Consider the following 13,889-nt stretch of genomic DNA (forward strand, 5'->3'; position numbering starts at 1 on the left):
GGGCTTCGAGGCAATGTAGAGGAAGATCGACAGCAGCCAGAAATGAACACATCACAATTGAAATGAACATGAAAATATAGATAAAACATGTTAACGTTGAAATAAACATGTGAATACAATGAATACGGCATAAATTAAACAAACACACAAGACTTTTACCTTTTGAATGTATTCCAAAACAGTGAAGGAGGATGAGGGTAAATGTATTACGTAATTGTTCGTCCTGTTCTCTGCCGTAAAAAGAAAACACAAGACTTAACTCAGTGATGATGATGATGATGATGATGATGATGATGATGATGATGATGATGATGCTGTTGTAAGGGGGAGTGTGGAGGTTAAAACGATGTGGATGTAGAATGTGCGATGGTTGTTGGATCATCAAGAGCCCAACAAAGTTGCCTGCTGCATTGCCACATTGAGGAAGGGTAAGATTATGCTTCGGAATCTTGATCCAGAGCAGATCTTCCCTGCTTGGAGAGGAAGGTACGAGCTGGCATCCTCTTCCAAAATAATCCCATCTCTTTGGCGTTAAAAACCTGCTCCAGCATAAATCCCTTCGTCTCAATTAGTTTAATGAGCCGTGGTTGAACTTGAGCCTTTGGTCCTGCGTGCCTCGTGAAAACGTTTGTAAATCTACAATGATTTCTCCCATATCACTGGTCCACTCGGTCATCTTTTTTTCAGTTTGGTCCTCGATCCAAACATTAAATGCTTTTTCCATCCTTTCAATTTGATGATCACGGAACTGGAATGAGAAGTTTGCACTTTGCGGAGCAGGAACACTTGAACGGATATTTGACTCGCGTTCACCACACATTTGATTGGTGGTGGTGGTGTAGTGGTGGCCCACAGATGCCGCACTTTATAACAACTCAATTTCTTTTCGCCTTTCTCTGCCTTTTGATCCGATTAATTTTCTCCATCGTTTTACATTTGGGCACCATTATTAACTGTTGTGTCTACTCGGTCTTGTAGATCTCGTATTACAGGATCTCCGTGTGTCATTTCCTGTTGACGATTTATTATTAATTTTTGCTTTGTTATTTATGCTGGTCTGATTACTCCAATTGACGGTGTGCGAGAAACTACAAAAGGCTCGTTACGGGAGGTAATCGTACATGCAAACACAAACAATGACTCATCTCAGCTCAAAAAATGTTTTTGGCCCAAAATTAAACCAAGCGATAACTAAATCGGAACACAATATGTTACCTGCAATATTAGAACCTGTGATATTTGAGGGTTTACCATACTTGCTGTTACAACCAGTATTAACACATAAATTCCCATCGCTGTTCTGTACAAATGTTGTGCCACAACCTTGCAGCATTTTTGGAGGTAAACTCAGTTGCAAAATACTGTGGGAGTGCAATGTTTCCCAAAATATCAGGCATGTTGGGAGGATTTTGGGTAAAATTGGGTGTTTTATCACAATTTTTATGGAAATAAAGTTTATATGTTATCTCATGTGACAGGAACAAAATGAATGAAGTACATAAGTGAGGTAATTTGCCATTGTTCTGCAGGAAGATAAATCTCGCCCCTTTTTGCCCTCAAGTCCAACAAATGGTGTGGAGTCAAAACGTGAAGGATGGATTGCACAGAACCCATATGATACTCATTATGGCGATGTTCACTACTACAATTATACAGCTGATTGTTGGGACTGGCAAACATTTCCTTGTGCACGATTTTTATCAGAGTTTGGCTACCAGTCCTGGCCATCTTTTTCTTCAGTGGCAGAGGTAAGATGAAGCCATTGTGCTGAGGCCACAGAGTAAGTGAGTCAGTTCACTTGCTTTTATACAATTACATATTTTATAACATCTGACTCATTAGAAGATCAATTTGGAGGTTTAATATATGAAGAGAAGAAGAAGTGTTGGTAACAGGAGGCAGATAAATGATGAGAAATAGTTCATTTTTCTTTATTAAGTGTATTTCGGTTTATGTGTATATTTATTTATTTATTTATTTATTTCTCTTTTCACATTTTCAGTTCAGTTCTGGTGACCTCAACAACTGGATTTCCTTGTGGGTTTGATCAAGTGCCATCATAACGGCCAGTTCTACTAATATAATCAAAGCACTTTGTTCTTCACCATTTGGGGATTTTCAAATCTGGTGGGCTCATCATCTGGCACCATAGCTTTATTTCTTAGATTTCTGATCATGTTTTTTTGATACTTGCTCGTAAATATGTTACTTGCAAAATCCACCCATCGCTTCACTGACGGGAATCTTAGGAGGGGTGGGAGGGGGAGTGGAGGGAGAGTGAGGCGAGGGGGAGAGTGAGGAGGGTGAGGGGAAGGGAAGGCGGTATGAGGTGCTACATTAATTGTGATTCATCGTCTCATAAAAATTATTCTGCATAGAATAACAGTGAAGATGGAAACAACATAATGTCTGAAATCCATTTTCTACCGGTCATACCATAAATACCGCCCAAAGACAAACGCAGAAATTTGCGAAGCAACGGGTGGTATTTGCTCAAATCAAATCGTGATCAGGGCTTGATACTTTGATATGTATATGTATATTTGTATATGTGTATGTATATCTTCTTCATGTACATGACAAACAAAATAAATAACATTTCCTTCCCAACTACCAAACAGATGAAAACTATTTTTCATCTCGCCATCTGTTTATTGCACTTCTGGTTATGCCCCCACCCATTGGGATGATGCACCATACGTGACACACGACTACTTTCACATTCCTGGATGAAGACGACTCGGTGCTCGAAGCTTTGCTTGCTGGGCATCTTTCCGAGTTGGTAGTACCTTCAGTTTTGAATATTACTCCTCCCAACTACAACCAGTTTTTGGTGAGAGTTAGCCATCTACACATTCTTCTTCATCACATAATATACTATCCTCTCTGTATCAATTCTTCGCTATCAGTCAAGATCTTGTCCAGTCAATCATTGGTTAATCAAAGAAAACAAATTCAACACCAAATCCATTTTTTGGTCTTTTCTCACTTCGAGTTGAATCTCTCCTTATAAGTATCGTCACTTCCTCTTATTGTATCTACAATTCCATTACTGTATACTGATTTGAACAAGCCATAACAGTTCCTGTTTTGAAGAAACCTTCTGTGGACATAAATTACCTTCAAAGTTGGACTTCTTTCTCTTTTCCCTTTCATTTGCAAGATTCCATATTAAACATGAACTGTATTTGTCAATCAGCTTTTGAATACCTGCAGCAGCATTGCCTTCTCGTTTAAAGAGTTACATCGCACTGTTCTGTCTTTGCGTATGGCAGCTTGGCTGCTGAGTAACTATCATTTCTTGGATGTGCGGCTGTGCTGCTGATGCTGTGCCCCTCTACCAATACACCGGTACTTATTTTGCTGACCTCGGAAGGGTGACAGGCTGAGTCCACCCCACCTGGTGTTCATTCATCAACCAACGGGGCTTGAACTCAGGACCTTGAGATCCGAAGCCAGCCACCTCAACTGCTAAGCCAACACCAGGTTAGTTAAATAGCACTGACACCGTCCTGAGAAGTCACAAATGATCGTCTTTTTGAAGCAGACCAAGCATGAGCTTCAATCCCAATATTTCTGCACTTACGAGCTGCTTGTGACAGTGAGATTGTACATCTACTGTAAACATTGATGACTATTAATCAGACCCATTTCATCTCTGGTGGTGTTCTATAAGGAACTGTTCTTGGTTCACTTTTTATTTTTATCTCCATCGACTTGGCGCAGTAGTAATTACAATGGGAACTTTGATTGGTATGCTGATATTCAAATTTACCTTTTCATTGAACGTGATGACATGTTTTCTTCCACAATTCTGAATTTCTTTGGTCGAATGGAGGGGCTCAGCACAATGTTGTGGTCTGAGCCCTGGGCAGGAGAGGAAAAGATGGGGGTGATGGGAAGTATAAGCTCCACATCCACAATAACTTAATGGCACATCCTTCACAGCCGAGCTCCAAACCAGACCGACACAGATTGCCAGGTTTCTGGGCCTCTCCCCCTTTACCCCACCCTGGCTCCCACCCCACCCCATGACATCATTTGGGCCTGCCCGCTCTGAGCTCATTGGCCGTTCAGGCACCGCTCAAGGCAAAAACCCACCTGTGAGCTTCATTGCCCATCCTAAATGTTCCAGGCCAGGTATGGGAACGCCAAAACGTGTGCCTTGGTGAGCCCACAGGGCCACCATTCTCATAAAGAACATAAACTACAGACGACAAAGGATATAATATTTTAAAACGAGGTTTCAAAGAAGCAGTTTTAGACACAAACCTTGGAAAGGAGAGATGACAGCCTTGTAGACAAATATCAAATGCATATTGTAAAATTAATTAATTAATTATTATTTATTAAAATTAATTTACCTCAATCTGACATGAAACATGCATTATGGAAATAACTATTTCTCAGCTATACATTGTTAACCCCTGTAAGCCATTTCTACAACAATATAATGAATCGGTCAAGCTGAGGATTCATACAAACCTTCTGAATTCCCCAAGTATTCCACGTATTACTAAAGTCTAATCCATTTTCTTCCATTTGCATAATATTGCCCATATCTACTCATGCCTCAATCAGAAGATTACTTAAACTTTGGTTTATGCTCTCATAACATCAAACTTGGATGACTGCAATTCTCTACGAGCAGGCTTACCTGCTGCTGCTTCTCAAATCTTTACAACTTACTGACAATATCACAGCCAAGCTTTAATCTGTTTATCACAGCCAATAAGTGGTCAGGGCTTTGGGACTGACAGGATGGTCTAGACCTCTCGAGGTGTGCACACTCGCCTCTAAGTTGTTTAGCCTTGGTTTGAATCCCGACACAGCTATAAACTGTCATCCCGGTGTTTCACAGGCAGGATGATTCATCAATGTGTGTTTTCTCTTGGATGGATGTTAAACTCGGTGTCTCATTTGCCGGCATTCGTTGGTGGATGTTTAAGTCCCCACAGTGTGCTTTGCAAAGAGTATGCGAGTTATCACCGGCACCGTGAACAAATTACAAATTCCTTCCTGTGTCGGCAATGGCAAACCACCCAGTAGAACGAGAACCCTTTTTCGGGTTCAGGAAGCTGCGTAGGTGGCAGTGACTATTTGTGAAGAGTATGGTGTGTGTGTGTGTGTGTGTGTGTGTGTGTGTGTGTGTGTGTGTGTGTGTGTGTGTGTGTGTGTGTGTGTGTGTGTGTGTGTGTGTGTGTGTGTGTGAATGAGAGAGATAGATGGATGTGGTTTTTTTTTTTGGCTACCACCCACCTTACTCTTTATTTTCTCGAAGCACATGAACCTAAGCCCCTTATTCACATACGAAATTGGTTTTAACTGTCACGGTTTTGAATATCGTGGCATTTTCCAGGAACCTAACCCCCACGATATTTAAGGGTTTACTATACTTCAATGGCTTCCAGTACAACAGCATCTATGTTTTACTGTTAACCTTTAATAGCAAAAATAAATTGGTTCCTGCTTGCATTTCTGACCAAATCAGACTTACTCCCATGCGAGAACACTTCTGTCGAAGAAATATCCTGGTTGTTCCTCGTACTCAGACAATTCCGTTTGGTGGGAATATATCGCACTTCAGATATCAATTGTGGAATTTGCGGTGTTTTAAAATTCGCACAGTCTCACAATTTACATTTTATTTTAATTTGTTTTAAGGTCTCACCTCTTTATATTTTATATTTATTAATATTTACTTTTCTTATCTCTCCTTTCTTTGTGAAGTGCCTTGAGCTTTTAGAATTAAATGGAAAGTGCAAGATGAGCAAACGATTGATTGATCGAACTTATACCTTCACCTACCTAGGTTTCTTTGCCTGAGGATTGGCAGTTAAACAGCTCATTCTGCAACATTCGGCAGCACCAGACTGATGGCAACAAGTACATTTTGCACCAGATCCATCAAAACTATCCAATCCCAGTAACGCAGAATCCATTGCGCTCATTTCAGCTCATCCTTTATCTTTCACAGGTATATGATAGCATGACCTCTTCAATTATCAGTTGCTCTCTTTTTTTACTGGTTGTTTGTGCACCATCGTCTTATACATTCCTTGTTCTTATGTACATTCTTGTTCTTGTATTGTTTGTTCTTGCATACATGTTCATGTGTCTTGTACATTCCTGAGTGCACCTGAATGAGTTCACTCGAACCTCTCTTGTGCAAGTTGAATTCAAAAAAATTTTCCTCTTAGAGTTTCTTGGAGAGAAATACTTAGATTGGCCTGCTTGGCATTCCCATATGAGCATATTACTTTCTGGTTTTAAATCCCATCCACTGCATGCGGTTCTTTCTACATTGTCTCTCAATGTCCTTGTAATGAATGTAAAGGTACACTGATGTCTCGTCACATCCTAATCTTGCATGTGAGATATGAAGTCACTTTTAAGATCCTACAGATATTTTGTAAAGTACTGAATAATGTGGCCTAATCTCTCTCGTATTCATATCATTCTCTTGTTCACTTCCCTCACCTTGTCTGTGCATGGTTTTCTTTGCTCAGTTAGCTTTGCATTGTCTGGAAGAAATATCCATAGGCAGATTTAAGGAGTTGATACTCGAGGTCCCCTACCTTTTTGGTGGTATGAGGAATAGATCTGTGTCATATGAAAGCTAAATATTCAACGGTTTTTGAAATATCGCGTACACAAGCCAAGTTACCGAGACGGTTGCCATGGCAACATAATTCTTCCAATCACAGCCGTGATTTAATCAGGTTGAGATAATGTCATGAGGATTAGATATCTGCAATATTTAAGCTAAATGTTCAACAGTTTTTGATTTATCATGTACACAAAAGTACCTGGACGGATGATCGGTCGGTCGTACGGAGCTCATTTTAATATCCGCCGTCTCCGACCTTGTTGGAGGGGAGGGGGACAACTAGAGTGAAGTATATGGCATGCCATTGCAAATCCCCATGCTTCCCACCTCAAGCAAAGTTGAAAGAAAGCAAAAAGTTCCACCATGAATGACACATCAAATTTTGAGTTCTGTCTTTTTCCCTGTTTTGACCCTCGTGACCGTGTCCCCACTCTCTTGCGTATGAACCGGGGGGTCAAGTCCAATTGTTTTAAACTTATTTAATGTGTACCCAAATGTTGATTGCAGATATAATGTTTCATTTTAAAATGTGCCTGTAATTTAAATTTTAGTTATTTGACCTTTTGACCCCACCCTTGCACCTTCTTGCCATATGATGATCATAATTACCAAATTTGGTGAATTTCTGTACAGCCGTTTGAGGAGAAAGCATGACACACAGACAGATGGAGCCGATCACAATACCCCCACCCTACCCCCCCCCCCCCATTTGTTTTTTTTTCAAAAAGCGTGGGAAAAACAAACACTTGTAGTTGATCAGAGAATAAAACGTTTGTTTTTAATAAAATAATGACACTGTTTTGGTGAGATTTCCAAATGTGTTGATATAGTGTTCCTGCAGCCATATTGTCCTGAAAACACCAGATTCAAATTCCAAAAATATTGACTTCAATCATAAGCGTTTGAGTTTTGATTGCATTATTTCAGAGATGTGTATGAGAACGTGCCAGGACGTGATGGGTTTTTATGGCCACGCAGGTTTCACAGGCACAGTGTGTGAAGATGCAAGTAGAATTCTATCGGCGAAGTCGGAATGAAGTGAAGAATGGTGAGGGTTGGACAATGGGTGCACTCTATTGGCAACTCAATGATGTTTGGCAGGCACCATCTTGGTCATCCCTGGGTAAGAAAATGTGCTGTTTCCTTTCTTGCTTATTCGTGCACCGTTTACTTGATCTTTTACATATGTTGGTTCCTACTTTTTAATCATTCTCTCTTCGTGGCACATTTTTACAGCGTGGCGACATCGTGCTGTTATATAATTGGCTATTCTGTCCTGTCTTCTGTCACGTCTTCTGTCACACTTATGGCCGCGTACGTCCCTTTGATCTGAGGGCTACAAATAGAAATTTGTCCAACGTCACAACTCTTCCCATCATGCATGCTAATTCACCGTGTCTCCATTTAAATTTTATAACTGCAAAATTGTTTCATCATTCTTAACCTAGACTTTTACTGCCCCAGCCGTGCGATATCGAAGTATTCGCTTCTTGTTCTTGATAATTGTCATGACTCATAACTGCCACAGGATAGCCTACAGGTACACACACTCCCCTGTGTCTAGCCTCGGTTCGAATCCCGACCCAGCTAGAAACTGTCATCCCAATGTTTCACAGGCATCGTGATTCATCAGTGTATGCCGTCCCTCGGATGAACGTTAAATCGGGCGTCACGTCTGCCAGCATTCGTTGGTGGACGTTAAAGATCCCACGGTGTCCTTCACGAAGAGTCGGTGAGCTATCGCCAGCACCGTGAAAAAGTCCAACTTCTGCCCGAACCAGCAGAGGGCATTGCATCAGTGGCACAGCGGCACCCTCAACCAATGATGCTACCCTACAGCCTTGTGCTGCATACGAACGAAGATTAGCTGGTCACATCTAGTTTACTTCGAGTTGTTGAGGTCACAAGTTTTTGAAGATTCTGGTCACTGTGAATTAAAGATTGCTCAATGACAAGCTCGGTTTCTTCTCACCCAACCTAAACTGTATTAATAACAGTGAACGTTGTTATAATAGTATGAAACACCAGTGGAGGCTTTGAGTAAAGCGTCGATGCTCATACTATACATGTATTGTAACTCCTGAATGTGTCAAAGACTTTTGCACAGCAGTGTATGTGATGATACAAGTCTCAAGAGACTGGAAAAGTCCATACAGTGTGCTTTTTGAAAAAGCATCTTTAAAAACAAAACATGTTTAAACTTTTTAGGTCAGCGAGCTCATACAGTTTGATGTCCTCAGGTCTGTCTGTCTATCTGTCTGTCTGTCTGTCCGTCCGGCTGCCAACAATTTTTATTTTTCTATCTCCTCCGAGACGTTTCGGTCGATTGAGTTCGAACTTGACACAATGATAATACGAGTTGCTCTTTATAGATCGTCTGAGCCCTTTTTCGCATTTTCGCCTCGGGGTCAAGGTTACAGGGTCATCAAGTGCAAAATGACCGATTGGTCGAATGGCCTATAAGGAAGCATCGGACGGCTATAATGCACAATGTGTTTCATCGGGATTATTAAGAAGATTTAATTCGACCAACTAGTTTCTCGTTACCTCTGTCGTCTGGCCCTGTTTATTGGGCAACACGACTTCGCGTGGTTATTTTAAGTTCAATTTAAATTCTGTTTTCACTTTTCACAGTCGCTAAGGTTGATTAACAGTCGGTTGCATCAAGTTTTGTGAAAATTGAATGTTTATATCCTCGGTCTGTGTGGAATGCATTGCAGCGAGGGGAACCTTCCATGGCCTTCCATCCGTTTCCATGCCATATAACGAGGCTGTCTTAAGTTCTAGTTGATTTGTGTTTTCACTTTTGGGACCTTCTGGGGTAGCTACACATTTAATGAAGATAATTTTCGTGCAAATCTGCTCAGAAACACACTTTTCATGAGGAAAATATATTCAATTCAAATAACCGTGAGACTCAGGAAGGGACACCACATGCTTTCCATGCACTGCTTCACCTCGTAACCTGTCATCCTGAGGGAGGGACTGCTTATTTGTAGCGTCTGTGAGATTAATGTTTATTACCTTCGCATTCTGCGAAAGGTTATGTTTTGGTCGCTGTGTATTTATTTATTTGTGAATATGTGTGTTTGTTTGTTATTCGCATAACTCAGAAAGTATTAAACCGAATTCCATGAAAATTGGTGGGATGATTCGTGATTATCCAAGGACGATTTGATTAGATTTTGGGAGCGATCAGGTCAAAGGTCAAGGTCAAGGTCATGAAAAGGTCAAAAACAAACTTTTGAGCATAACTTCCTTCATAAGACAGCTATCGACATGCAACCAACGCCATATTGTTCCATGACGAAATACCTTTCGGGTACGTGGTGTCAGATTTGACGTGATGTCATCAGAAGTGCGTCAAAATGACGTCACAAGATGACGTAAATTTTCAATTTTCGATCTCATCAGTTTTGATCATACTGTTTTGTAGGACTTACTTTAAGGACGTCACACACCAAATTTGACGTCGTTCGGACTGACCGTTATGACGTCATTGACGTTTGAACATAACGTTTTTCAATTGTGGCTAAAATGTCCTGATATTTTATATTCAAATATCTATGTTATTTGTAAAGGAAATTGTCCCAAATCCAGGCATTATGATCAGTACCAAAATATCTGCTTATTTATGAACAGGTTTTGCAAATGAACTCTATGGTCAAGGTCAAGTTCACACTCAAGGTCAAAATATACTTGTAGGCATAACTTCAGATCTAATAGAGCTATTGACATGAAACCAACGTTAAAATGTTCTGTGAAATAAGAGCTTTCAGCATGGTAGTCCGCGATTGGTAGTGACGTCATTGGAAGTGCGTCAAAATGACGTCACAAGATGACGTCATTTTTAAACTTTCTATTTTTTTCAGTGTTTATCATTCCATTTTGTTGGACTGCCCTCAATGACGTTTAACACCAAATTTGACGTCCATCGGACTGATGGTTGTGACATCATGGACGTTTTTAAATGACGTTTTTCAAATGTGCCCGGAAAAAAAGTAGCGGCGGCGAAGGTATGCGCTCTACCGAGTGCCCGTTCTAGTATTTTAGATGGTTTGGGGATGTGCTTAACAAGTATCTGAAAGAATTCCGGTTTTAAGATTTTGTTTGGGCATTTCATCCGATGGTGAGCTGGCTGGTCATGTGACGCCGCACAGACGTGCAGGCAGCGAGTGATTGATCTTCTCTGTGGCCCGAGGGTCCTTTTTAGTTGGGGTCCAGCTCTGTCCTGGATACAGCCATTAAATGCACACACTCAGAGTATTTATTTCACTGCCATAAACGTGGGTTTGAAAATTGTATAATGATGTTGGGAATGATTCCTAGAATATGGAGATTTTTGCTTCGAGCGGCCTCACGCGTTTATTTTAAATTCAATTTGAATTCTGTTTTCACTTTCCGTAGTCGCGAAGGTTGATTAACATTCGGTTGCATCAAGTTTTGTATCCAAGCTGACCGTCAAACCCACTCGGGTGTATTATATGTTTTATGTCCCTTCCTTCAGTTCAGTGTAAACCATGCAAGGACAACTGTGCCTTTGGCTAGCTTCAGCAGAAATGCTTACCGCATGATCTCATATCAGCATAATTGGTGCTCTTGCATTCTTCATTTTGTCATCTCTAACCTCGTTAATCAGACCACACAATGCTTCACAAGATGTTCTGTATCTGTCGAGTTCACATACACTTGTGCACGCACCTTTCAGTTCGGCTCGGACTGGAACGGGCCTATCATGTTAACCTTCCTATTCGGTGATTAGGGACTTTGTTTGTTGAAGACAGAAACAGAAATATGAAGAAAGGTGATTGGGCAGAATGTAAAGAAATGTCACGTGGGAAGAAATTCTGGTACAAGGGTAATTGGTATTCCAGGATATATATGGTGTTGTACATTTTATTTTGAAAGGATTATGCAGAAAGTGGCGTACAACTATTGGAATGGGGTGCAAATTTAAATTGTGTGTGTGTGTGTGTGTGTGTGTGTGTGTGTGTGTGTGTGTGTGTGTGTGTGTGTGTGTGTGTGTGTGTGTGTGTGTGTGTGTGTGTGTCAGGCAATAATGCTCCAATTCGAACTATAGCATGTGAGAGTTGTACTCTCATATACTCCAGTTGGTAACAGGTCCTACTACAGTAGTCTTGAGAATTACGACATTAAAGGAATGCTTTTTTTTGTCTGGGTGCAAACAATGCCATTTTAATGCAAAAATGTTTTACTTTATTTCATCTTTTGTTTCCCATTAGAATACAGTGGAAAGTGGAAAATGCTTCATTACTTTGCAAAAGACTTCTTTGCTCCAGTGGTGCCAATCTTGTTTGAAGATGAAGAGGATCTCCTAGTTTATGCAGTGTCTGAACTAAACTTTGATCTCAAGTTGATGCTGAAGGTAAAAACGAGTGTATTTCGGTTGTACATTCACCATAATAACCACCTTGTTTTGTTGTCATTATTTTAATCCAATGCATTTCTTCTGCTTATGCAAATCCATGTGGTGTTGATAAACGAGCAAATACCACCCGTTGCTTCACTGACGGGAGTACTAAAGGGGGGGGGGGAGGAGTGAGAACGAGAGGTGTGGGAGGGGAGAGAGGAAGGAACGGGGGAAGAGAGAGGAAGGGACGGGGGAAGAGAGAGGAAGGGGGAGGTACAAGGAGTCGAAAGAGAAAGGAGGTAAATTTCCCACAGATACATATAATCTTTTTTAGCAGTCGGAACTGATGCTAAGTTCAATTCTGGAACTTAAATTTTGTTATTTGGTTTAGTTCAAGAGATTCTTGAGGTTATGGTATTCTCGGAAATGAAATAAAGCCATAAATGTTGCCGTCTCCGGGCATTTATAAGCATTGCAATGTATCCAGATGATTTGTATGTATGATCATCAGGCATTCAAGACAGACAAGGAGACAAGCATGAGTGAGGAAAGTGACAAAAAAAACTTCATCGTTTAGAAATCATTGCAGCATGTTCCAAGTTGAGAGGTGGTTGAGCATGTCAAAAAATGGTGGCTTCAGACCCCACTGGTAACCCAGGATTCATCTTAAGACCCCATAGAGAGCGAGGTGACCAAGGATGGTGCCTGATGAAGGATATAATTAAATAAGGCTGTTTATTATCTTCAAAAGGGGTGTTTTAATTAACCCAAACACCCAATTTTCACTCGTGCACCTCCTTGGAGTTCCCTTAGTATGCATGCAAAGTTTCAGGCCGCTAGGTTTCATGGTTTTGGAGTTATGGAGGAGACGTACACACACACACACACACACACACACACACACACACACACACACACACACACACACACACACACACACACACACACACACATTTACTTGGACAGATAATTGGGGTTATGATACTAATTATTATTGCAATCTCACTCAAAGTTATTAATATAGATTTTTTATTCTATCCACAGATTAGTTTGACTGTTGCACACAATTACAAGTACTTATTGCTTCGCTTGCAAAACTGTTATTGCTGCAATATAAGCCTTTCAAAATGACGTCATCCGCCAAAGAATGCTCAGCGCACATTTGCAGAAATCCCTCGTGATCGAGGTAATCGGGGCGTGGGCATATATCATGTGTGCCAGAGAAAGATTAATACCTAAATGGCTCAAAAAGCTTCCAAAATAAGCTAAAATACTTGGAAAAGCACCTGAGAGAAAGCGTGCCTTTGCGCAACAAAACATTTGGAGAACTTTCTGATCATCTCACCCAAAAAGTTTATATTTTCAGCCCGTACTGCAAAAACTCCCGACGATGAGGGCCTGTGGACGGTCACGGTCTACCCGACCTCCCAAATCCATCCCGATCAGTGAGTGGACTTTGAACCTTGTGGGATTTCCTCGTGTGAACATGTCAGGCTTGGTGATTTATTTAATGGATGTCTTCCATTGGAACGACGATGCTGTCATTCCCAACATTCAGGCAGACCGAGTCCGATTTGCATTCAGGAACAGAAGAATTGTGGTTAACCATTTTGAAATTGCCATTCTTTCATCTAAATGCTGAAAATTATGTTAAAAAGAATTTAATTTTATATTTCTCACTCGTAACGCCAGGTTAAAAGTGCCTGACAAGCCGAACTGAATCCATGAAAATACGCACACAGCACATGCACAAAAGGCCTCATTATCATTCGTACGTCATTTTAAAAGTCTCATATTGAAGCTTCTGAGGAGCAGAATGAAGCTTCAGACTTGCATTCCCTCAATAATATTTTTGATTCACTTCCTAATTGGCCTGGTCATTGTCAATGACCTGTGAATATGAAATTG

General features: G+C 40.8%; 1 protein-coding gene across 4 annotated transcripts in view; it reads left to right on the forward strand.

Moving 5' to 3' along the window:
• MANBA (mannosidase beta) overlaps positions 1-12,080 on the forward strand; it is a 68,690-nt gene extending 56,610 nt beyond the window's left edge. For 3 of the 4 annotated variants that reach the window (XM_085899570.1, XM_085899573.1, XM_085899572.1), the window contains 4 exons: positions 1,530-1,748; positions 5,813-5,977; positions 7,589-7,733; positions 11,854-12,080. In XM_085899570.1, the coding sequence (XP_085755696.1) occupies positions 1,530-1,748; positions 5,813-5,977; positions 7,589-7,733; positions 11,854-12,065 (741 nt within the window). In that variant the 3' untranslated portion in view covers positions 12,066-12,080. Of the gene's footprint in view, positions 1-1,529; positions 1,749-2,002; positions 2,128-5,812; positions 5,978-7,588; positions 7,734-11,853 lie in introns of those variants that run through there. The other variant, XR_015062698.1, reaches the window with a different exon arrangement.
• The last annotated feature ends 1,809 nt before the right edge of the window (positions 12,081-13,889 follow it).

The sequence above is a fragment of the Eptatretus burgeri genome, chromosome 10 (assembly GCF_056783735.1).
Source record: "Eptatretus burgeri isolate ZD-2024b chromosome 10, Ebu_testis_v1, whole genome shotgun sequence".
In the NCBI taxonomy this organism is placed as follows: domain Eukaryota; kingdom Metazoa; phylum Chordata; class Myxini; order Myxiniformes; family Myxinidae; genus Eptatretus; species Eptatretus burgeri.